Consider the following 23511-nt stretch of genomic DNA (forward strand, 5'->3'; position numbering starts at 1 on the left):
TGCAACCCCCACCTGCCCCAGCCAGCATGGCCAATGGTGAGGAATTATGGGAGTTGGGAGTCCAGCAACTTTGCGAGGGCACCATGTTGGCTACCCTTAGTTCAAGTAGAGGCACCACACGGACTCACTTAGAAACATTGGAAGCACAGAGTCTGACCCCTGCTCCATCTCATTCAGGATAGTCTACCCTGACCAGCAGCAGCTCTCTAGGGTTTCATACTGGGAGTCTCTCCCAGTCCTACCTGGCGATGCTAGGGATTGAACCTGAGACCTGCATGCAAAGCAGATGTTCTGCTACTGGGCTACAGGCCAAGGGGTGGAGAGACAAATGAGTAGATAGCACAGTTGTGTTGCCTCCACAAACCAGCAAGAAGACCCTGGACAGCTTTCAGCAGAGGGTGTTGGTCTTGCCACTCCACCAGCTTGCAGTTTCCTGCTCCTTCTCACAGATTCATCCTCATGCGCCTTCTGAATCTGTTTTGCTCAATCTAATCTTGCAACAAAGCTTGGTGTCTTCCCATCCCGTCCCATTTTCAATAATTTGCTCTGGTTGCTTCTGGAACTTGGTGCTCACTTCCTCTTAGAGGCTAAGTTACATGTGACACAGACATCCTGGTGCAGTGGTTTTTTAAAAATATATATATATATAAATGAAAAGGTGGGGGGAAGCTACACATTTGATTGCACCCACAGTGCTGGTGAGGGAAATGCTTAATACTTTCCTGGTGCACCGTTTTTTTTGCAAGCAAAGTCCCCACAAGTTGTTTTCTAACCCAAAGGGAGAGAAACCTAGGTCCCTGTGAAGTTTTAATGGCAGAAACTGCGCACAGGGAAAAAACTGTGCACCACCGTCAGGTCTGCAGTCAAATTGCAAGCCTGGAAATTTTGTTGGTTTTCGAAAGGACAAGGGGCAGGAAATTCCAGCACAGATCTCCTGGCATCATGTGCAGGTTGGCCCTTAAAAGCTCTGTTGTCTTTTTAAAACTCTGTATAGCAGTTTCTTCCAGCTTATGCTGTTCAGAACCACATCATACACTTAGAAGCACATCCAATGCACTTTTAAAGCACACGGCTTCACCCAAAGAATTATGGGAATTGTAGTATGTTAAGGGTTCTGGGACTCTGTAGCTGTGCCAGAGGGAGACCACAATTCCCAGAATATATATATTTTTTTTGGGGGGGGGGAATAGAGTAATGTGCTTCAAATGTATGCTGTGCATCAGTTAGTAATCATTTGCCATCCCTTCTTTGGCTTCTTTCCCACTTCCTTATGTTTTCCTACCCTATGAAATCCATTCATTTTAAAATGGTGAACCCCTTCGTCATTTTGGATGCTTTACAAATTAGAGATGATGATGACAAACACTGGGCAGAGTTATATGGGTACCACCAAAGAGATTGCTACACTCCTGGCGCTGCTGAGATGGCACCAGGACAGGGACGTTGCCTATGCAAAGCAGCCTTTGCCAACCTGGTGCCCTCCAGGAGTTTGGGACTACATTTCCCATCAGCAATGTGTCCTGCAGCTGGTGGAAATTGTAGTCCAAGGCTTCCAGAGGACACTCTCGAAAACAGAATTCCACCCATCTCAAATGAGAGGGAAGCCCCCAGATTTGTATGTCTCAAAACGAAATCTGTGCCAAAGGATTTCCTGCCAACGCCCAGCCCTGCTGGCAATCTGTGCAAGCATTCCCCACTCCCCAAAGCTATCCCTCCTATATACTAGAATACACTCACTTCTTCCCTCTAAGTGGTTGTGACTGCGGTGAAGATATGCATCAAGGGAAAGTAGGTGCTCTCCTCCCTCCCCTCGGTCACTCGGATGTGCTAGGTAAACATCATGTAGGAAAAATGGGGCGGTGGGGGAGATGTAGTTCTATAAAGGGTGCTGCAGCGGCAATCTTGCCTCTGTGCCTCCACTGCTCCTGTGGCCACTGCTGATGAAAGATAAGAAAAAGAATGGTGGGAGTATGTGAAGTGGTTTTTGGAGGCTGGAGAGTAGTGGGGAGATGGGTAATTTGTAGAAGAACTTGGTTTGATCATGTTGGTGGGGTCTTGGGGCAGGGCCTTTTCAGTGGTGGCCTCATACTTGCGGAATCCCCCCTCTAGGGAATTCTGATTGCCCCACTCTCTTCTGACCTTTGAGTGGCCATAGGACTTTCCTGTTTCGCCAAGCTTTTTTATTGACCTTATTGCTGAGCCCCTTTATGTTGTTGCCGATTTTGCTTCCATTGTGTTTGTTCAGTTGTTTCATTTTTAACGCTTTAATGAAACGCCACCTTGTGAGTGAGGACTCCCCCCAATAGGGGGTAGTCATATATTCATTAAACCAGCAAACAAATGAACAAAAAACTATGTATAAGAGAGCACTGCTAACTTGTGAGGACAGCAGTATTGAGTCAATAGCAGGCACATTTAGTAACCAACCCTAATAAATATTCCGGTTTCCTTTCTGGTATGAGAACAGGATCACAGCAAGTCTCTCCTTATGTTTTTATATTAGCTGTTTATCATAAGAGTAATAAAAGAGTATAGCATCAGGAAGGGGGCCAGAAATGCAGGTCAATACTCATGTGTGGCATAAAACACATATTGCTGTCCCTAACTTGTGCCGTTGCACCAGAAGCGCAGAACCTAAAGCAAGACTGCGTGTGCTTTCTGCAACGATGCTCAATGAACCGTTTATCCGATTGACCAGGCTACGAGATTGACACAAGCTATGAGACTGGGCAAAAAGACTTGTATCGGGTGTGTTCACCAGTTAAAGTCAAAATGCCAAAAAGGCGATGGGGGCCATGTAATAAGAAAGTCTTGGGGAGGACACAAAATGAGTGGGCTTCATGATAGGGAGGGATAATGAAGCGCATGCATCAAAACAGTCTGTACTCCTAGGAAGAAGAATGACCAATGTCCTCTTTTGAACCTGCGTTTAGGCTTGCTTTTAATAAAACATGAATATACATAGTATGCAGTCGCTGACTAGCATCCAAGAGACGACATTCTTGCCATGGCGTTTTGGAGAGCTTTCATAGAGAAGCTATTTAGAACCCTGGAACAAATCCTATTAGACCAGGGACAATCCACGGCTTCCTCTGCCGTAACAGATGACTATCAGTGCTACTCCCTTTGGCTTCCTTCTCAAGAAAACAAACTGTGTCTCCATTTCCGTATTTGGCTCAATGAGGGCCCTGTTCTTTAATGCATGTTCATTCAGGGCGTACTGATGCACAACCACAAGGAAAAGCAGCTAAACCCCTTGTACCAACAATCCATTAACCCTTCGTGGTATTGATAGGGTCCTCTCTTTTTTTGCTACGGTAGGCGTTGATGGCATGTACCCATTTCTTTACCCAATACTGATGCTCTTTGGATGGCAGACGAAAGCTGTCTTGCTTTCCAACCTTGCTATATATATATATATATACTGATATTTGAAATATTGCATTTCAGAGTGAAGAGCGGTACAATAGGCCTGCTCATCTCATATTGCCTGATAAAATTACATGGGACCACGCTCTTGTACAAAAGAAGACAGAAATTATCAGATTATCAGCCTTGTGGGAAGGAGAGACAGAGGAGTCTCACTGGAGTTGGAAAAGGAGCAAAAGTTGCATGCGCATTGCCCACATACACATGCTTCCTTGCCACCCAAACCTGGAAGCAAAAGCGCTGTTTCGGTTCCAGCCAGGCCCTCCAAAATGGTGCCAATTTCAACTCTGACCCTTGACAGAAAAGGGAAACAAAGTAAAGTGAGGGACGGGTGGGGTGGGGTGGAAATTGCATTGCCTAGCTAGTGGGGGGGGGCTGAGAAATACCAGTAATGGCATACTGCCTTGGGGGGCTAAGAAAAATAAATGCAGAGTTCTATGTGAAGCAGTGGGTGTGAAGAGGAATGCCATAAAACAGGCTGGAAAAGAATTTGAATCATGAGATAACCTTTGGCTGATGACAGTTACATTTTGTGCCACAGTCAAAGGTCTCTAAAGTGCTTTGCAAACACGATCCTTTGAAAACAAATCTCAGCTGAGGAATAAAATATTGTGATGAATTTTCACCATTTGTTGAGAGCCAAAGGAACTCCTGTTCTAAGGGCTGCTTCATATATAACGCTACAGGCAATCTTTCCCCATCCCAAACAGATGACCAAATAAGATTCCCAGTTTATGCAGAAGCATCCCATATTATCCCAGGGCAACAGAGCAGTCTAGACATCTTTGGATTCAAATTGGTGCCGCTCAACTGATATGGTCCTTATGGTTTAAGGCAGGGTTATGTGTTCTACAATCCTGCACAAACACACACAAAATCCAGAGAATCTGGTATTGGGCACCAAATGTAGCATCTTATGGTTTTTGAAAAGCTTCTGGTCCAAGCATATGAGCAACGTCTAGTATGATCTTCAAAGCCAGAGAGCTCTGGAGGATTTGCAGTGGTCAAGAGGTGGGGCTTCAGTGCCTTAACCATTTCTAGGGTTAGTAGAGGCAGAATGATGTACACAAAATAGGCCCAAACTTGCAAACGTGCTTAAGTTGCATAATTTATACAGGCCGCAGAATTTGGCTTTTATTGGCAGCTTAGACGACACTCAGCCCTGCTCAGTGTAGATGCAGAATAGATAGATGCACTCATTTCTTCACAAGGGTATGTGTATAATCAAAGGAAACTTGCCGCATGGATGAAATTCCAAGGATTTGTTCTACAAGTTATTGGGATCTTCAGAACCAAAGACTAAACGGACCTATGCAGACACTGGCATGCAATGAGTTAGACATCGGGGTGCCTTGCAAGGCTTCTGACTTGCATTTACAGGCTGAGGCTTAAGTTGCAGGCAATGTGAAGTTCTGCAAACCCGTGCCGTCGGTTCCCAGCTATCACGGCCTGGCTATTGCAGAGATACAGACCACTGTGTGCATTTCAAGTATCCACACATCCATGCCTCCATGCTTATCTCTCTTGGTCTCCACATTCCTTTCTTCACCCTATTTCCCTTTGACCACGAGGGACATAGCCATAGCCAAATAATTTCTCCATCTAGCCTAGCACTGTGACTAGCAGTGGGCCTCCAAGCTCTCAGGAATGCTGTCTTTGCTATCTCCTGCTACTTGATCTTCTTAACTATAGATGCCAAGGGCTTAAGCTGGGGCATTCCGCATGCAAGATATGTTCTGTACCACTGATCTCCAGTGTGATGGACACTGCTGTGACACTGCCCTGACACTGGCCAAGAGCTTGCCCTCATGTCAAATGTGAGAGCAGTAATGATGGCACAGTCTCTGGGATGCCCTTTGGAACTTGCCTCGATCTGAAGAGCCCAGAGCATCAGATGTTGTGTGAAAACAGGTCAAAAAGTCAAGGAAAACACCGTTCAAGAGCAGACTCTCCTAAGCAATGGAAAAGAGGAAAGGTGGAAAACTACGAGTCAGCTGAAGGTAGTCCAGAAAAGCCGATGGACAAAATGAATCAGGAGGACACATATCCTGGGGAAGAGCAGGATCAAGTGGAAATAGGACAGAAACTTCAGGGAACTCATCAAGGGAGAAACTTGTCCCAATGGAAATGCATGATGCGGTTTGCTTGAGGGAGTAGAGAGGAGGATGTGAAGTCTGGGCAAGGACAGAACAAAGCACAAGGCAGGGCTGAGAAAATAGGTGTCAGAAAAACGCAGGGGGGGGAGGCTATTGTTTTGATTTTGGTTTAATTATTTACTTGTGTTTTATCTTGTATTTCATTCTGTGAATCGCCCTGGGATCTCTTGATGAAGGGTGGTATATAAATTTAATAAATAAATAATAAACAAAGGGCATTCAAATCAGAATACAGAGCCATGATGAACAACCTGCCCCAAATGAATAGCACAGAGACTCAAATGCTTCCATTCCATGTTATTGTTCAAAAACAATGCACACTGCAGGTCTCACTAGGCTTGCCCTACTAAAGGACAGCAAAATGAACCAGGTTATTTCAGGCGGATTTAGAAGGAATTGATGTCCGAATGCTGTGATAATACTGTCTCTCTCTCTCTCTCTCTCTCTCTCTCTCTGTGTGTGTGTGTGTGTGTGTAAGCTTGCCACAACATGGCGGTGGTCATGGGTCATTTGTTCTAGCAGGCAGCAAGAAGTCTTGGGCTGGCATTGACAACAAAACAATTCTAAAATGACAGAACCTGCACTTAGTTTGATTCTCGCCCCCCCCCATGCCCTTCTTCTGTATTTCTTTCTGAATGCTCAGTCCTGGAAAGAAGGAAGCCTTTGCAAGAAGGGATCCACTGCAGGCCACTTCACTCGGCCGTTTCAAACACAGTGGCTACATGGAACAGCCGCCATTAATTCAGTGTCATTTGATGGTACCTGCAGCTCTGTAGTGAATTCTCTGAGACATACTGAGCCTTCAGCTCCTGACCTCTTGGCATTTGGCATGTGCTCCAAAAGGGATTTATAGTGAACCGCTGTCTCAACCTACCTCCACAGATCTGCCTGCCATGCCAAAATAACAATTCACGTGGGAGAAGGAGTTGCCCTTCTCACAGCGATGGGAGGATGGTCAACATAGGATGAGGAGGGCAGGGAGAGTGCATGCTTTAAAGATAGGTGCTTATTTTTGCCAGTGTTTAAACAGAAAATTTCAAAATTGTACCTGAAAGATGCATGGAAAGCTACTGATACTGGAGAACCTGTAACAGGAAGGAAGGAGGGGATCTCATGCACACTAGAGAGTCCTGAAACCACATAATGGGTAGTTCAGTGGTAGTAGTGGGGACTGCATGAAAACCTGGGAGATAAACCCCGGGGAAATGTGGCGTTTGCTCTCAAAACCCCTCTTCATCCCCATTACTCCAAGAGACATGCTGCAACTGTCCAAGCTGTGCAAGCCCAGTCAGGGCTGCCGGGTTATCTTTGCTAAGACCACATCTATAGTCCCAAATAAATAAGTTTGTCTTTATGGCTCCTGTCCTTTTCCTAGAATTCAGATGCAGACCTGAGGCCTTTCCCAGGACCACAAATCCCACGGTTCCTTGAATGACAGTCATACTGTTGCATGCCCTTGGTTTCCCTCTGCTGGACAAACTGGCAAAGGGATGACAGCGCTTTTATCTGTGAACAAATCCCATCTCCTTAATAAGGTATATACTTTTTTAAAAAGACAACCACCAACCCTCCAGCGGCGTGTTGACATGCATGGGCAATCTTGACAAAATAGCTACCAAAGATTTGCCTCTGACCACTGAGTCCCCGATCCCTACTGGGTAAAGGAACAATGGGGTCACGTCTCCCAGATAAAGTATAGCACCAGGAATCTTCTTCTCCTGAAGTCAGCTTACGAAATTTAGCTCAGCAAGCATCTGCCCAAATAGATAAGTGAGCGGGCCAGGCTCCCTTTGCTCTTCATACACCCTTGCCTATTAGTTGCAGAGGTAAAAGATAACTGGGATAAGGGAGGGGCCCTTGACCTAACACCCGATTAATTCCTCAGCTCAGGCCTTCCATTTCATGCAGTCTGAAGGCCAGGATGAAGAACCTGTGGCCCTCCATATGTTGCTGGGCTCCAGCTCCCATCAGCCTCAGCCAGCATGACCAGGGGTTGGGGATGAGGGGAGTTGGAGTTCAGCAACATCTGGGGGGCCTCTGGTTTCCCACCTCATCCCAAAGCTGTTGCCACCTTTCACTTTCTCAAGGCTTTTTGGGGCAAATTGCAGGATGTCATTGGCTGGTTGTTTTGTGCTGCTGTCCTACATCCCCAAAAGCTAGGCCCTTAGAGGTAAGCCACTATAGAGAATGCCCTTTCCCTAACCCCACTGGCGAACGAAATCATCTCCCACGTGGGAGAGCATGGTGAGAAGGATGCTGCAAAACTGACCTCCCCAAACGATACTGTTTGTCAAGATACTGTTTTGTCAGCAAGCACCAACCCCGAAAACCAGCTACTGTCACACGGACCAAGCAGTAAGTACTGTAGTTAAGGTCTCACAGCTGTGCTTCGGAAGCAAGCAGATACCACCAGTATAGGACATTTGGGGGTAAGAAGCCTATTTCCAAAAAAATATCTGTGGCCGCCTGCATGTCCAGCACAGAGACCAAGTCCCAGAGCAAGAGGCAGTGACCGATTCATAGATTCCTTGCGTTTGGATTTGGAGGAAACCCTGCACGCTGGAACCATGCGATGGCCACAGATCATACTTTGGGGCTCAGAGGTTGTTTTGTCTTCTGCCAAGAAAAGGGACCAGCTAATGGCTCCCTGGGAAGCCTTTGCCCACAATACAACTTCCCGGTGGACAGGTAACTTACAGGTGCATTGCTTGAACAAATCAGGACTAAGGTCCCTCCCCTTCACAAGACACTGGAGCAGCTGCATGCTTTTAGGGGGGGAGCTACCCCTGCCTTAACATGCTCATCGTTTCACCAGCAACGAGCTCCTCAGGCCTGCCAGCAGAGAGGCCCTATATATGCCGGAAGCAACACGCAGCTCCTCTCCTTCTGGCTAGCAGTTATAGTCATACATTCCCCTTGCTTGACACTGCAGGCAAGGCAGCCACCGAGGAGTCTGGTTGTGACTTTTGTTCCATCAGTGCTCGGGGTCAAAATACTATGGGAGAGTGGACAGGCAGCACGGCCGGAGCTGCCCCGAAGACGGCCTGGGGATGGCAGCGTGGGGTGGCGAAGGGCAGGGCAGTAGGGCGGTGAGGGAGGCAAGGGCATTGGTTTGACCTGACCATTCAGAAGTTCACACCAAGACTCTTCTTCCAGGTGAGGCGCAGCCCTTTCACCTCTCCTCTGATTTTGGCCGGTGCGTTATAAAAAAAGCCGCCTTCCCCTACCCAAGTGTCAGGGCTCCGCGAAGGAGACGGTGGTATTGCTAACCAAGAAAGGAGGGTGTGGGAGGAAAAGACGGTGTGAGAGGAAGGAGGGGCAGGCACAGGGGCAGGCTGCCCGAGTCGCTGCTTGGTGGCTGGGCAATAGCAAGCAAGCATGAGCTGGCCGGGGAGGCCCCAGCCAGGTTAAAGAGCTGGATTGAGACAGCGTGAGCTTGTGGGTAAGTGAAGCACTGAAGTCGAGCTAGCTGCTATATGCTTGTATTTCCGACACGGTGTAAGGCTGTGCTGCGGCGTCTTGAGTGTATAGCATTCGCAGAGGTTTCTCCAGCCTGGCGAGATGGTAGGTCGGTTGGTCAAAAATGGTTTGGCAGCAGCAGATCATTATCTAGCAGTAGCCTTGCCTTCCTGGGATACTTGCCTTCCTTTGGTTGCTGGAATTTGAGTTTGGGCTTTCCCTCTCGGTCCTTTCCGGGTTGCACTGGGGGACGCCAGGGCGTCTCCCAGCAGCCCACCTGCCTGAGCTCTGGAGGGAGCCCTGGAAGAAGGTTGCACCCACGGAGGGAACGTGGTACCTGACCTATGTTGGCGGGAGGGCGATGAGCTTTCTTTTCTGGACAGTGATTGGCTCTTGGGGGAAGCACTGAGGTTTCGCGGGGGGAGGCTGGGACTCCAAGGTGGGGGGCGGGGGGGTTTCCTCGGACTGCTCCGCAAGGGAGGTACGGCGGGAGTCGGCGTTGCTTTCGCCCGGGAGTCGCCGGATGGTCTTTGCCCCTGAAGCCTGCAGGAGGAGAGCAAAGGGAAAGAGGAGGTGGGGAGAAAACAAAGAGAATTTAATGGCAAAGCTAATGCTACTGGCTACATCAAACTTGTGGCAGGAGAGGGGCAACCAGGCAGTCCACATACACAGTCACACAACTATATAAAAAGCTCTGATTCATATATTTTGCCAGGGTTAGTACTACACTCTCAGAACAGGAGACAAAGCCTGTCCCCCTACCTGTCAGGGACTGGCTGGATGAGGAGGAATGGTGGGAGGCACCAGCTGAGGAACCCTCCGTCCAAGACAAACCCCAGAGGAGGAAGGCTCAGAGCCCAGGGATTGGTGGTGGGACACCAAGGAGAGGTCAGGGGGAGAGGATTGGAAGGAAGGCCTGGATGCTGATGAGGCAACAGGGTTTAGTGAGCAGGAAGAGCCTGTGACAGGGAGCAGTTCAGACTCAGAGGCTGAAGCAGAGGAGGGGGATTAGAGATAGCTGAAGAATCCAGGGTGCCTATAACCTCATTTATCGCAGTGAGGGCACCACCAGAAGGCCCTTGGAGCCAGATCTCAGTGTCTAGGCTGAAGTCTTACTGAGGGAAGAAGGTTGAAGGTCAGGGGATGCTGTGGGGGGGGGGGCGGAGTAACTGTGTAACTAGGATGGGGGGGGGAATCCAGCAGGTGAAGCGATACCTTAGCATCATAATACAGATGGTCTTAAAGAGAACAGACAAATCACAGTCCTGTGGGTGGACAAAAGGAGGAGCTGAGGAGCTGATTAGAGAAGTTAGCTGGCTGAAACAGTGAGCGCTTGGCTTCAGAAGGAAGGAGGACCTCTCATACAGACTCACCTGTTGGTCACAGCTTTATCACCTGGGCTGCTACTCAGTGCTGGCGGCAGGAGAGTTGAGGGGCTCCCAGATTTCAGTTCTATCACAGGCGGCTTTGCAGGCACAATGGGGCGAGGGATTCTGCTCTTTGTGCTCAAGCCTCTCTCTTCCATCTTAACCAGGGAATATTTCTCCTGACTCCCCGTCTTCCTCGGGGTGAAATCGTCTGAGTCGTGGGTGTCCTCCTCGGAGCCAGTGGCCGAGAGTGTTTCTGAAGCTCGCCGCCTCTCGTCGCTGGAGGAAGCAGAGGATGACGCACCTGAAGCTAACCTGAGCAGATGGTTCTGCCTCCTCTCCATCACCAGGCGGGCCAAATCCTGCTGCTTCAGCCTCTTGTACAGCCGCTCTTTGCCGGAGTGCGAGGCCGAAAGGTCTGAGCCAGTGTCCTCTTCGGACAGCAAAACGGGGATCCGGCTTCTGTACCTGACGCTGAGGGGTTTTCTGGGGCTCTCTTTCGGAACATCTGGCGGGAGTTCCATTTTCTTAAAGGATTCCATTGCAAGAGTGTTATTTTCTAGGCCAGGCTCTTCTGTAACCATCTTATCGGCTTCTTCTAAATCTGATTCAGGGGCAATTGTGCCTTTGTGTTCCAGGTCGTCCTCTTCCATTTTACTAACACCATTGAGAAGCACAGCCTGCTCCCCTACAATTTCAGAGGTGGTTTCGATGTGATTCACCGAGAGAGCACAGCTTTCCATCTCTCCCCCTTCCAGAGCCGAGTTCACGCTCCCGTTTTCTACGAGTGCCTGATTTTCCTCCATCTCTTCCTCGATGATGATCTCTTCATACTGCCCTGGAGTAGGGTATTCCTCGTGCCTCATCAGCTGACCACCGGAAGACATGATGTTCAGATGGGTCTTTTCTGCGATGTGAACAAACGTGCGCTCAACTTTGGTGAAAGGGGACGAGGTGGTGGCCACAGAAACAGGAGGCTTTGGTTCTGACTTAAGGATGGAGGACAAGGTCCCTGGTTCCGATACATCAAGCTGGCTTCCCATTGGCTGCGGTTTCTCACTCTGTGGAGTCAATGCAGCGAGAGTGCCGAGATCGGCATCAGGAGCCAAGTCTGCGTTCACGGGAGACTTCTTGATGTCGCCGGGCGAAAAGAGAACCAATGTTTTGGAGCCTTCTTCAAGTTCCAAGTCTCCTTCTGCTGCTGAGGCTCGGCCCTTGGACTCCTTTTGGTCATCAGCCAAGAGAGTGGATGGGGCACCTTCCTGGCTGTGCTCAGTACTTTTCTGGCTCACGTCACTGCTTGAGTCGCTGTGCAGATCAAGCTCGTCTCCTAAGTCACCAGCTTCGTCATCGTCATCATCTTCTTCTTCTTCCTCCTCCTCCTCCTCTTCTTCTTCCTCCTCCTCCTCCTCCTCCTCCTTCTCATATCTGTCATTTGCCATTTCTAGATGGGCTGCCGGTGGTTTGCAAGGGGCAGTTAAGACAACATTTGAGAAATCCACCTTCTTTATATGCTGGAGAATTCTGGACCTTTCCCTGTTTTCTGACACATCCCTTTTAAAGTCTTGATAAGGCAAACTTAAAGGCACCACCTTGGGGAGACCATTCATTTCAAAAGGCTTCAGTGTGAACACCTGGAGCAAGACAAGGAAGACGGAGAAAACAGTTATCCCGAGAACACTAAATGGAAAATGTATTTGGGGCATCCGCACCAGACATTCAAAGTAGATTTAAAGCACATGGCTTCCACCAAACAAGCTTGTGGTTCACACCCAGCAGAGCTACAATTCCCAGCGCCCACATCAAGCAACAGTTCCCAGAATTATTTTGGGGGAAGTCATGTGCTTTAAATGTATCATTATGGACCCAGACCATGTCTGATTCATGAAAAATTGGTTAGAACTGGAGAAGGCTCGAGACAGAACCTAAAAATACTAAAAGTTGCCTTTGAGGATAGTTTCTGGACAAAGACATTACATTACCGCATGGTATTAAACTCGGTCCTTAGGGCCCGAGAGTGTCTTCTGGGATGTCTGATCAACAGTTCGTGGAATTCCCCCTTCATTCTTTTTCAGTGCTTCATCATTAATATCCAGGCATAATACTAGTAGGAAAGGAAAGGAAGGAAAGGCCGCCGTTTCCCACTCATCTCAGGTCACTGCTGCTAAAGACAAGCAAGAGGCAGGACCTCCCCTACACCTCCTGCTAGTGTGATGTCTGATGAACACTCCTGACAGGTAACAATGCAAAAGCTCATTATACAGTTAATGCATCAGCCAGTCTCATGGGCCACCAAGCGATCAAACTGGAGGAGGTACAACATCAACATCAGCAATATCACTTTGAAAGAAGAGGATATAAAATAGTAAACTGGAACACATCCGATGGTTCATAGCCATTCACAATACCATGGAAAGAGTGTTGCTATAAGCACGTGTGTGTGTGTGTGTGTGTGTGTGTGCACGTGCGTGTGTATCTAGATCTTGATATATCTGATCTGTATACCTGAAGGAGTGTCTCCACCCATATCATTCAGCCTGACCTTGAGGTCCAGCTCCAAGGGCCTTCTGGCAGTTCCCACATTGTGAGAAGTGAAGTTACAGGTAACCAGGCAGAGGGCCTTCTCAGTAGGTGTTACTGTGGAACACACTCTCATCAGATGTCAAGGAGATAATAAACTTTATGACTTTTAGAATAAATCTGAAGGCAACCCTGTATAGGAAAGTTTTTAATGTTTGATGTTTTATTATGTTGTTATATCTGTTAGATGCCACCCACAGTGGTTGGGGCAACCCAGTCAGATGGGCGGGGAATAAATAATCATTTTTTTGTTAGTATTATTATTATATCTACAGTGGTACCTGGTTCTCAAATGGCTTGGCTCCTGAAGAAATCAGCTCCCAAATGCTGCAAACCTGGAAGTAAGTGTTCCAGTCTGCAAACTTTTTTGGAAGCCAAATGTCCGATGCAGCCAATTGGAAGCCATGCCTTGGTTTTTTTGAACAGTTCCAGGAGTTGAACGGACTCCCGGAACCGATTAAGTTCGATAACCAAGGTACCACTGTATAGAACTTGATATGCTTAATTAGGCTTTTCTCTCCCATCCACAATGTGCTGCCCTTCAGGAGAAGACAGGAAGGAGCAGGGACTAATCCCATTTTTTCCTTTGAAAACATTAAAACAAGATTAAATAATAATAGATCCACAGTTGGACCACCTTACACGCAGGCAAAAAAAAAAAATGTTTGGGAAGGGCCATTGTCAAATATTTTCCAGGGGTACCTGAGATTCTCTAACAATTTGGAGGGAGCCTGGGATTTATTCATTTATAATTATCAGAAAATTCTTAGGATGGTGTAGATGCTGGATTTCCTAGCCATACTGCGCGGCCCACCTGCGCCTGAGATCCCGTCAAGGATGTGAACTGCAGGGAGAGTGAAATGCCTTTGTGCGCTGTTACCATGGAGTCCCACAAAAAGAGATGGGGAATAGAAAAAAGAAAGCAGGGGCGGGATGAGACCAAAAAAAAAAAAAAAAGAGGGGAAGATGGTGTTGCGGAGAGGAGCGGGTGCCGTGAGAACAAGAGGGGGCATTAGTGGAGATAAGACTCCAGGAATTGAAGGTTCAGCCAGGGTGGAGAGGCTGTGGTTGAGGCACTCGCTGTCTTCTTGCTCCACCAGGACTGCTGGCCAGAAGAAAGAAGGACAAGAAATTCCAGGTGGTGTATCTACATGACAGATCATAATCCTCCTGTCCCAGGAAATTAGTAATACAGTCATTCCTTGGGCTGAAGTAGCTTCGGGTTGAGCCTTTTTGGGTTGTGCTCCGCGGCGACCTGGAAGTAACGGAATGCATTACTTCCGGGTTTCACCGCTCGCGCATGCGCAGACGCTCAAAATGACGTCACGCGCATGAGCAGAAGAGGCAAATCGCGACCCGCACACGTGCAGATGCGGGTTGCGTTCACTTCAGGAAACGAACGGGGCTCTGGAACGGATCCCGTTCGCATCCAGAGGTACCACTGTACTAGACGCTTAGGTCTCTGCCATGGGTGTCTACTTTGCACTGCTTCTAAATCTACCTGCCGTTATTTATTTATTTTGTGGTCCCCACCCTGCACTCAGCTCTCACCTGTGGCTCCTAAAAGCTGTCAGTGTGCGACAGCCGCCACATCGCAGAAACAGCTTCGACAGGCCGGCTAAACCAGGTGAAGGTAAACTGATGGATCTGAAAACTTTGGCGAGTTAGGGACTTCCCTGCATGCAAAGACAGGCTCTGGAGGATTGAGCAGACGACACCAACAGCAGGCCCAACAGTCAAGAATGACACCACGTTCTTTTCTAGGCCCTTGTGTCCCTCCTAATGGCTCACGGAGGCAGCAGCTGTGCCAAAAAGCTGGAAAACTACAATGGATTAACCAGGCAGCAGCGAGCAAGAGCAGTTTTTAAAGTGTGGGGAGTGGGTGAGGTTATCTTACCATGACACCCCCTTCTCAGAGAAAGCCAGAGGATAGTTTTTCATTTCGGGATTAGCAACCCCAGTGGGAGAAAGTGGTCAAAACCAGGGGAAGAGACATTCCTAGACCAGTGTTTCCCAAAGTGGGCAATATCGCCCCCTGTGGGGGGAGCTGGAATGATCCAGGGGGGCAGTAGTAGCCTTGGATGCAATTGGGGGGCGTTGAACAAAAATAAGGGGGCGGTGGAAGTATAAAGAAAGAGAAGGAAATTTTGAAAAATCATTCATATTTAATCTGTTGTGTAATGACGCTAACTACCAGTTTGGGCGCCATTGCGGGAAAGAAATGCCTCCCCTGGATTCAGCGTTTGTGCTGGAAGCAAAGGGTTTTCCCGGGCTTGGGTGAACTTTTTTGGCATAACCCAGGAAATGGGTCGCAGCTTGCCTGTCTATTTGTGTTATGTACTGAAGTCATCATCCTGGGCCAGCAGGGGGATACTGTGGATAGTTATGCAAATGAAGGATCGAAAGTGACGTTCAGTGATTGGATAGTTTTAGAAAGTTGCTACAGTTACGTTGTACTGGAGCTCTATATAAGCAGGCTGACTGAGCCCTTCAGCTCAGTTCTGTTCTGGCCTCTGAATAAACAAGAGCTGTTTGAAGAATCGCTGTGTCGTCTGATATGTTCACCCACAACCTAACAATTTGGCCAATGGCAGGTGAGCTGTGGCACCAGCCCTGCCCCTGGGGTAGATCGGACTGAGCCGGCAGGTAGATTGGGGGGGGGCTGAGTAATTATTTTTTTTCAAGGAGGGGCAGTAAGTTTGGGAATCTCTGTCCTAGACTGTATACAACACAGCAGCCAAAACCTTTAAACCCAGCATGACAACAGCTGTAACGAGCAGAACAGAGCTCTGTCGCTGGAGGTTCAGAGGCTAGGAGTGCCTTTTATCAGCTGCAAATGGTTTGACAGCTACGGCCATTTGTGGGCCGGGAAAGCCTTGCCATGGTAGTTCATGCATTGGTTATTTCAAGACTGAGTTACTGCAATGTGCTCTGGGTGGAGCTTCCCTTGCGCTTGATCCGGAAGCTGCAGTTAGTGCAGAATGCTGCCACATGATTGCTGACAGGAGTGAGGCCTTGCCAGCATTGAACATCTGTGCTGAGAGAACTGCGCTGGTTGCTCATTTGCCACTGGGCCAAGTTCAAGGTGTGACGATTAGTGCCTAAAGCCCTTAACAGCTTGGGACCAGTTTACTTATGAGATTGCCTTACTGCATTCAATCGCTTTGATCTACTACAGGTGCCACATAATACCTGTTCTGCATTTGTAAGAACATAATCATATTGTGTGGCAGCATCTACACTTTGGAACTCCTTACCTATTGAAACCAAGCAGGTGCCTTCAGTGTATGCTTTTTGGTGCCTGCTAAAAAACATTTGTGTTTACACAAGCGTACCCAGATGCTGATTGGGTTGTTGTTTATTGGGTTGTTTTTTTGTCTTTATCACACATTTTGTGTTTTTATACTGTGATTTAATGTTGTACCCCTGAGATCTGTGGGTAGAGGTGGTATACAAATTTAATTTAATAATAATAATAGAAAGGGGATGTGAATTGTAACCTGCTTCAGTATTCTAACTTTTTCTATGTTTTAAAAGATGCTTGTGAATTTTTTTCTTGATAACTTCTTTGCTTTATCTTTTCGTACAATGCTTTGAAGCCCCCCCCCCTTACAATTAAGTGGTGTGTAAATCTTATGAAATAAATAAAGTAGTTAAACTATGGAACCCGCTCCCACAGGGGCATTGATGCCCACCAACCTAGATGTCCCAAAAAGAGTATCAGACAAATTTATTGACAGCTACTAGCTACGATGGTTACGTTCTGCTTCCACAGTTGGAGGCAGTCATGTTTCTGAACACCAGTTGCTGCAAACTTTAGGAAGGGGAGAGATGCCCTTGTGCTCGAATCCTGCTTGTGGGTTTCCCACAGGCACCTGGTTGGCCACTGTGAAAGCAGGATGCTGGGCTGGATGGGCCATTGGCCTGATCCAGCAGGCTCTTCTTATGTCCTTAACCTCAAGACCACTGAAGTCATTTTTAAAGCGTTTCTTCCAGCAAGAAGAACCAAATGTGGTTTGACAGTCCTCTCTATCCAGCCTTCGGGGATTTCTCCCAGCTGTGTTTAAGCCTGGACCTGCTTTGCCCTAAAATAGCTTAGGTGCTTTTACCTGGCGGGAATGTGGCCTTGAGCTGTAAGAATGACTCTTTTGCAGCTGGGATGTACCGTATTTTTCGCTCCATAAGACGCACCTGACCATAAGACGTGCCTAGTTTTTAGAGGGGGAATGCAAGGAAAAAAATATTCTTTAAAGGGAGCGCTGAGCAGAGCCTGTATGCATCCCAGGCTCTGCTCAGCGCTCCCTTTCACGAGCCATGTGGAGCGTGTGTGCGGCGCTTGCAGGCTTTTCCCTGAGGAGGGAGAAGGGCAGCCCGTGACTGACAGGCTGCCCTTCTCCTTCCTGGGGGAAAAGCCCCCAAGAGCCACACACACACTCCACGCGGCTCTTTAAAGGGAGCGCTGAGCAGAGCCTCCCACCTGCATTCGCTCCATAAGACACACATTTCCCCTTACTTTTTAGGAGAGAAAAAGTGTGTCTTATAGAGCAAAAAATACGGTGCATTGTAACAAAGTTAAGAGTCACATCCATCGCTCTTCCCGCTTTTTCCAGTGCCGGATCTTGGGGTCTCAAATTTCAGTGTGATGCCAAAAAATCTGCCGCTGTCCTGCCTCTTGTGCTCCATTCTAAATCACAGCACCCCCGAGGCTCCGCCCCAAGTGCGACCAAAACAGTTGTGCTCCTCTAAATCCGCCTCTGCTTTTGCCTCTGGGTCCACCCACCATTAGTATGCAGAAAGGTTGCTCACAAGGGAATGAAACCCCTAGGATGAAAAAGGTGCTCCACCAGTTATCTAGAGTCAGATTAAGCTGCTTATATGGGGTCAGCTGTTTTGCTGATCGAGCCCAGAATTGTCTATTTTGAGTTGCAGCAGCTGTCCAGAGTCTCAGATAGATGAAACCATGAGCATGGGGATTGATTAGTGGAACTGCTGAAGGAATGACCAGCTGAGAGAGAGCAATCTCTGCTGCACTTGTGGTGTTCCTCTTGCACTCATGGGAATACATTTGTCCAGCAAGGGTGATCTCTTGCTCCACTCCACCCCAAATAGCACAGCGCTTGTTATTTGTCTAGCCCTATGAGTCAAACCTCTGGCCAATTTTTTAAGCCACTCCAGAACACGGGATTTTACTTTGTGAGCCAATAGTTCCAAGGAAGTTGGTGTGGGTGCAGATGAGTGTCTTGGGAGAAACTATACCCCATGGTGTCAACTTTGCCATATGAGTTGTGCCCTCAGCTGAAGTGAGTGACATCACCAGTCAACCTGAGGCAGCAGGCACACTAAATCTTGCTACCACCATTGGTCTCAACATGTGGGCATGCTCAGAGATGGCTGTAATCTTCTCTACAGTGCAGTAGGGGCTACCACTGGAGCTCTCCTGTCTGAACACACAGAGAGAATAAATTTCCAGCCACTGCACAGAACTCTCCTCGGTTCCTAGAACAGGAGTGGGGAAGCTGTTTTCTTCTCCATCTGTGCTATGAGGAAGATCAAGTTGTTGACCACATCCCAGCTGGGGTGGGGAGATGAACCATTTTCCATGCTCCTCCCTGTCCAATGGATCACTAGGGAGGTCTGGAAGGGAAAGGAAAGGGTGGGATGTGTGTGTGTGTGATAGAATCACAATATAGAGTCCAAAGGAACTCCAGAGAAACTCTACTCTGCTGTCCAGACAGCAGGACTCATCAAGCATAGCAAGGGATTTCCTACCCGCAGTTGAAGTCAGAGGTTAACTCTGTCTTCCCTCAAGAGGAGAGGATATCCCAGAAGGGAAATACTTTGCCCTGGTTACGTATTGGGGGGGGGAGGGAGTGCACATATACTGGCACTGCCCAATGGCAGAGTTCTTGAATATGGATCTGAAAGTTGCATAAGAACAACAAAAGTATTTTTTTTCCCAATGAAGGTGAAACTCAAAGAAAAACAACCATCACAAAGTTCTGCCTTTGATTCTTTAATAAGGTTTTGGTAGTATACAAGCTTTTTTCCGATTGTCTGGATACATGGATTTAAAAAAGGCACAAAATCCATTGCACAGCTTCGGTTTAGTTTTTTGTTTCTTTTCCTTTTTTTAGATGAAGTTGCTTGTTAACTGTGATTTCAAGTGTAGGATCTTACAGTACTCTGCAGCATTTACAGCGTGTTCTACATACCAGTAATTCAGTGCATGCTTTTATACATGAGACAGAATTAAAATTCTCTCTCGCCTTTAGCCTCTCTATATACACAAATAATACAGTGCTTTTATTGTGAAAAAAGCGTCAATATTTTTTATTCTTCTTGCATGCTTGGTGCGCCCGGGAGAATAGTGCAAGCATATTATACAATGTTATTGCAGTACAAAAGGGTGAAGGGTGGGGTGGGGATTTGGGAGTGTTACCTTAGGATCTTGCGGGGAATACACGCAAAGAATAAAAAGGCTCAGGGAAAACAAAACTTTTGAACCCCTTCAGGCAGCTTGGTCCTTCCAGGCTAATTCCTGCTCTCCCTCAATTCAAGGTAAAACATGCCACTCTCCCAGGGAGAAGGGCCTTCATGCCTTCCTCAGCTGATGCCATGGCAAGTGCTCCTGCTTAATATATTTATGTCCTTCTGCAGTGACTCCAAGACAATCTAGTACCTGAGGTTTTCAAGGGGCTTTCTAAACATTAAGAATCAGCTGCCCGTGCAAAAAAAAAACAAACACAAAATAAAATGCTCAAGATATCCAAACTAACGTTTTGGAAAAACAATTCAGGATGCACCTGTGCTCTAAGACAAGAGGCAAAGGTAACACAGTTGGCTGTAGGATCACACACTCTCTTTTCAGAGTGATTTCCCCCATTCTGACTTAATTCTGTTTAGGGTATACACTGACATAAACTCCCGTGCTGGGGATTTTCCTCTAAGGACGAAGAGCACGATCCCACAGCCTGTTGCTGATCTCTCAAATGTTGCTCAAGAGATCAGCTCCTTTGTGTGTCTGGCCCTTTAAAGTGATGAAGAGCGCAATTCTATTGCACACTGACTTGGGAGTGAGCCAAAGTGAATTTAACGGCACTCACATCTGACTAAACTTGGGTGTCCACGTTGCATAAACAGAACAGAAACAAAATAAATCCAACTCTGCATCCTTATATTAAAATCTCACTACCAACTGAACAGTAGCAGCAAGCCTGCAGTTTTAGGAGATAAGGCAAAGCAAGGATATGCTGGTCCCTGAGGATTTTTATTATTAATTATTATAACTGCGCATCTGGAAGCTGGAAGGCCTGAGAAACAGAAAACAAGCATCTGAAACTGGAAGAGGCCTTAGCCCTGAGAAATGCAGCTGGCAAACCAACAATTAAGAATCCAGCTTTCTCTGGAATAGATTTGTTTTTAAGTCAGGGCCTTAGCATATCCTGGAAGCAGCATAATCCTTTGCCAGCAGAATAGGATGTTTAGATGGGACTTGGAGACTTGGGTTTGGAACCTCCTGGGAACCATGGACCTTGTACGATTCCTGCCTTTTGAAATATGAAAGGCACAGTGTCTTCCAGAAGAAACTGCACAGTGGAGCGACAGTAATTCCCTTCCCACAACCTCAGCAGTCTACACTTTAGTGCTACAGCAGATGCATGACTTTCTAATACTTTGCTATCAGATGCTAGTTAACCCTTCACTGGCTTTTATAGGCCGAGGGCAGGTCTAGATGGTGCCTCCCTGTCCTGGTTCAGCACTGCAAGTGCTGCAAAACCAAGAAAGCAGGATGTGAAGCCACCAGAAGGCGCCTACTTTCCCATTACTCCCTGCTGAAGACACCCACTGCTCTGCAGATTACACAAGCCCATGCTGGCTATCCCTTTGACGTTATATAGCCCAATGGAGCACTAGCAAAGGCTACAATGTGGATTGCATGGATCAGAAGTGCTGAAACTAAGCCCAGCTGGGTTTGCCCTTATTGGATCATTTGTTGCTCTATTTTATTGGTGGGGAGGACAGTAAAGCAGATATGGAAGGGAGAAAATTTCACTAACAATTGTTCTTGTCTTTCCCTAACAAATAAGAGGACACAGAAAAATCATCTGGGAAATACTAATTTCTCCCCGGTGCATTGAGAATGCTGAAGGTGACCTTGACCTTGCCTTTCTCAGGAAGGACCAAAGGGAAGGGGCAAGTAAGTGTCCCGTGAGCATCCTTCTTATTCCATTGGTAACATGGAGCAGCTTTTGCAATGTGGGTACATTTCATGTTGGCAGATCACCTGTCTGCACTTGCAATGATGTGTTGATAAGGAAGCTCTGTGATTTCTTATAAAGAAAGATATAATTAAGCCAGGTGCACTGAGGTGACAGGACCCAACAGAAAAACACATCACGTCATAAAAAATGGGGAAAAAATTCCGAAGCGCAAGTTTGTATCCGAATGTTAAGTTGCATGCAAGGTGAATGCAAAATGGAGGTCAACTCTCAACCCCCAGGTTACATGGTTTAGCAGCTTGTTTTAAAAAAAGTACATTCAATAGAAGATCATTTTCTCAATGGTTTGAGTAGTACAAAGAAGGACTTTCAATACATCAAATGGAGAATTAGAAACATTTCCTAAAAATGTCATCTTTGTGCTGTTTCGTGGAACTGCTGATGCAGATCTAAATGTTATAGTGACCCAGAAAGTGATTAAATGGTAAGAGTCTAACAAGGTAAGAGTCTAACAAGGAAAGGAGCTAGAACAATTGACCGATTGCTTACCTTACTAGGCAACATTACACAAAACACACACCCTACCAGATTCATACTGTTGTGGGGAAAGACAACACCCAATAAATCACAATTCACAGTGCCACGCAGCTTCAACCAAGCGCTCTTGTACAGAAAGATAGCTGAAAGGGCATAGGGTGCAAGTGGTGCAAGATAATGCAGGGACAAAACTATGATGGCCTAGGTCGTCAAAAGTCTAGTCCATTTGACCCAATGCTAAATCAGATGAGAAGCTGCACTGCAACCTCAGCAGCTCAGAGGACCAGGCTTGAGGGTTCCAACCCCAGTGGAAGTATACAATTTGTGCCCTTCTTCCAGCACTGGAATATGATGGTAGCATCAACAGCTGCACAGGTGCCTAACCCCTGGCACACAGGGGCAGAGCCAGCAGACAGCACTCTACATTGCCTGCTAAGAAAATGTGAACATCCCAGCAGCCCCTTCGTCATTAGCACAGCTCTAGGGTTGGGTGACGGGGGTGGATTTTGTTGGTAGTGTGTCTTTTATAGTAAGGAGAAGTGGGACAGAGGGATGGTGATTGTGATCTACGGACTACACATATGGTACCACTTTGCTGCTTCAGGAAAACTGACAAAGTGATTTTTCATCTATCTTACTGAACTACTTTCTTTGCAATACTAAATTCAAAAACAGTGCTTGCATACTAAGACACTGCCTTCCCAGCACCGAAAAAGCTTGCCACATGCCATTGTAAGACATATCAGGATGACAACTGCTGTTTGTGGGCCCTGGACACAGTGCATTCACGTCCAGTAAAAAAAAACAACACAAAAGATCCAGTAGTTAAAACAACAATAGCAATGGGGCAAATATGAGAAAGGGGAACACACTATTTGGTTTTTAATATGGCCTTCATTTCCATAACCTGCCTGTGTCCACCTGCAGCTCACATCATAAAGAAGGAGCTGGTTAAACAGAAGGTAGCCAATTTGGAGAGGAAGAGGAAAGGGAAACCACCCCTGTTCTCAAGCACAGGGAAACTGCACCAGAGCACTCCTGTTGCATAACCACAAAGATCAGGAGAGAAACAATGGTGGGCAAGATATGGACTGAGGCACAAAAGCATGTCGCTTCAAGCAGCAGGCTGGGGTGCCAGGTTTATTCGTAGGTATATGTGCTAATCTGCTGCTTGAAATGACGAAAAGCTGGGCCACTTACTTGCCAGTAAAATCTCCCTGTGTGTAAAAGCACAAGTCAGCCCAATGGCAGGTTGGCAAGCCTATTCACAAGTAACATTACTCATGGGTTGGTGAGGAAGCCTGACTTAGAATAGGGGACATTGCTCAGTGTGTTATCTATCCAAAAACTGGGATGGTGGGGTTGCGGGGGATGCAGAAAACTTACTACATTGGTGAAGTACGAATTTTGCTGCAACAAAACATGGAAGCATCACACATCACACATGCATCGCACACCCGGCCCCCTCCGCCTTGGGGCAACCTGGTGTCTCTGTTCACAACCAACCCATATGAATGAACATTAGCAATTCTGTCCTCTCGCCCTGAAACCACCTTATTCAAATATTATTCACACACTAATGTGTTGAACAAGCAAGAATGGCACATGGAGGAAGCACCATCAAAACTCATGAGAGAGGAATGAAGCAGCACAGACTGTAGTGCCTACTTCAGACACCTGCACAAAAACATACATCATTCGGAAGCTCAGACTATTTCATGTCAAAGGAGCAAAAAGGAAAGATATTTCACAGAATCTTTGATA

The 23511-nt window shown here is 47.1% G+C and overlaps 1 protein-coding gene across 1 annotated transcript in view; it reads right to left on the reverse strand.

Annotated features, from left to right (window-relative positions):
• Positions 1-9051: 9051 nt before the first annotated feature.
• Positions 9052-23511, reverse strand: part of TTBK1 (tau tubulin kinase 1) — an 86882-nt gene continuing 72422 nt past the window's right edge. The window contains exons 13-14 of the mRNA XM_083605698.1: positions 10418-12045; positions 9052-9587 (exon numbers count right to left, since the gene is read on the reverse strand). Coding sequence (XP_083461824.1) covers positions 9191-9587; positions 10418-12045 — 2025 coding nt within the window. The 3' untranslated portion in view covers positions 9052-9190. The remainder of the gene's footprint in view (positions 9588-10417; positions 12046-23511) is intronic.

The sequence above is a fragment of the Podarcis filfolensis genome (assembly GCF_964270895.1).
Source record: "Podarcis filfolensis genome assembly, chromosome: 3".
In the NCBI taxonomy this organism is placed as follows: Eukaryota; Metazoa; Chordata; class Lepidosauria; order Squamata; family Lacertidae; genus Podarcis; species Podarcis filfolensis.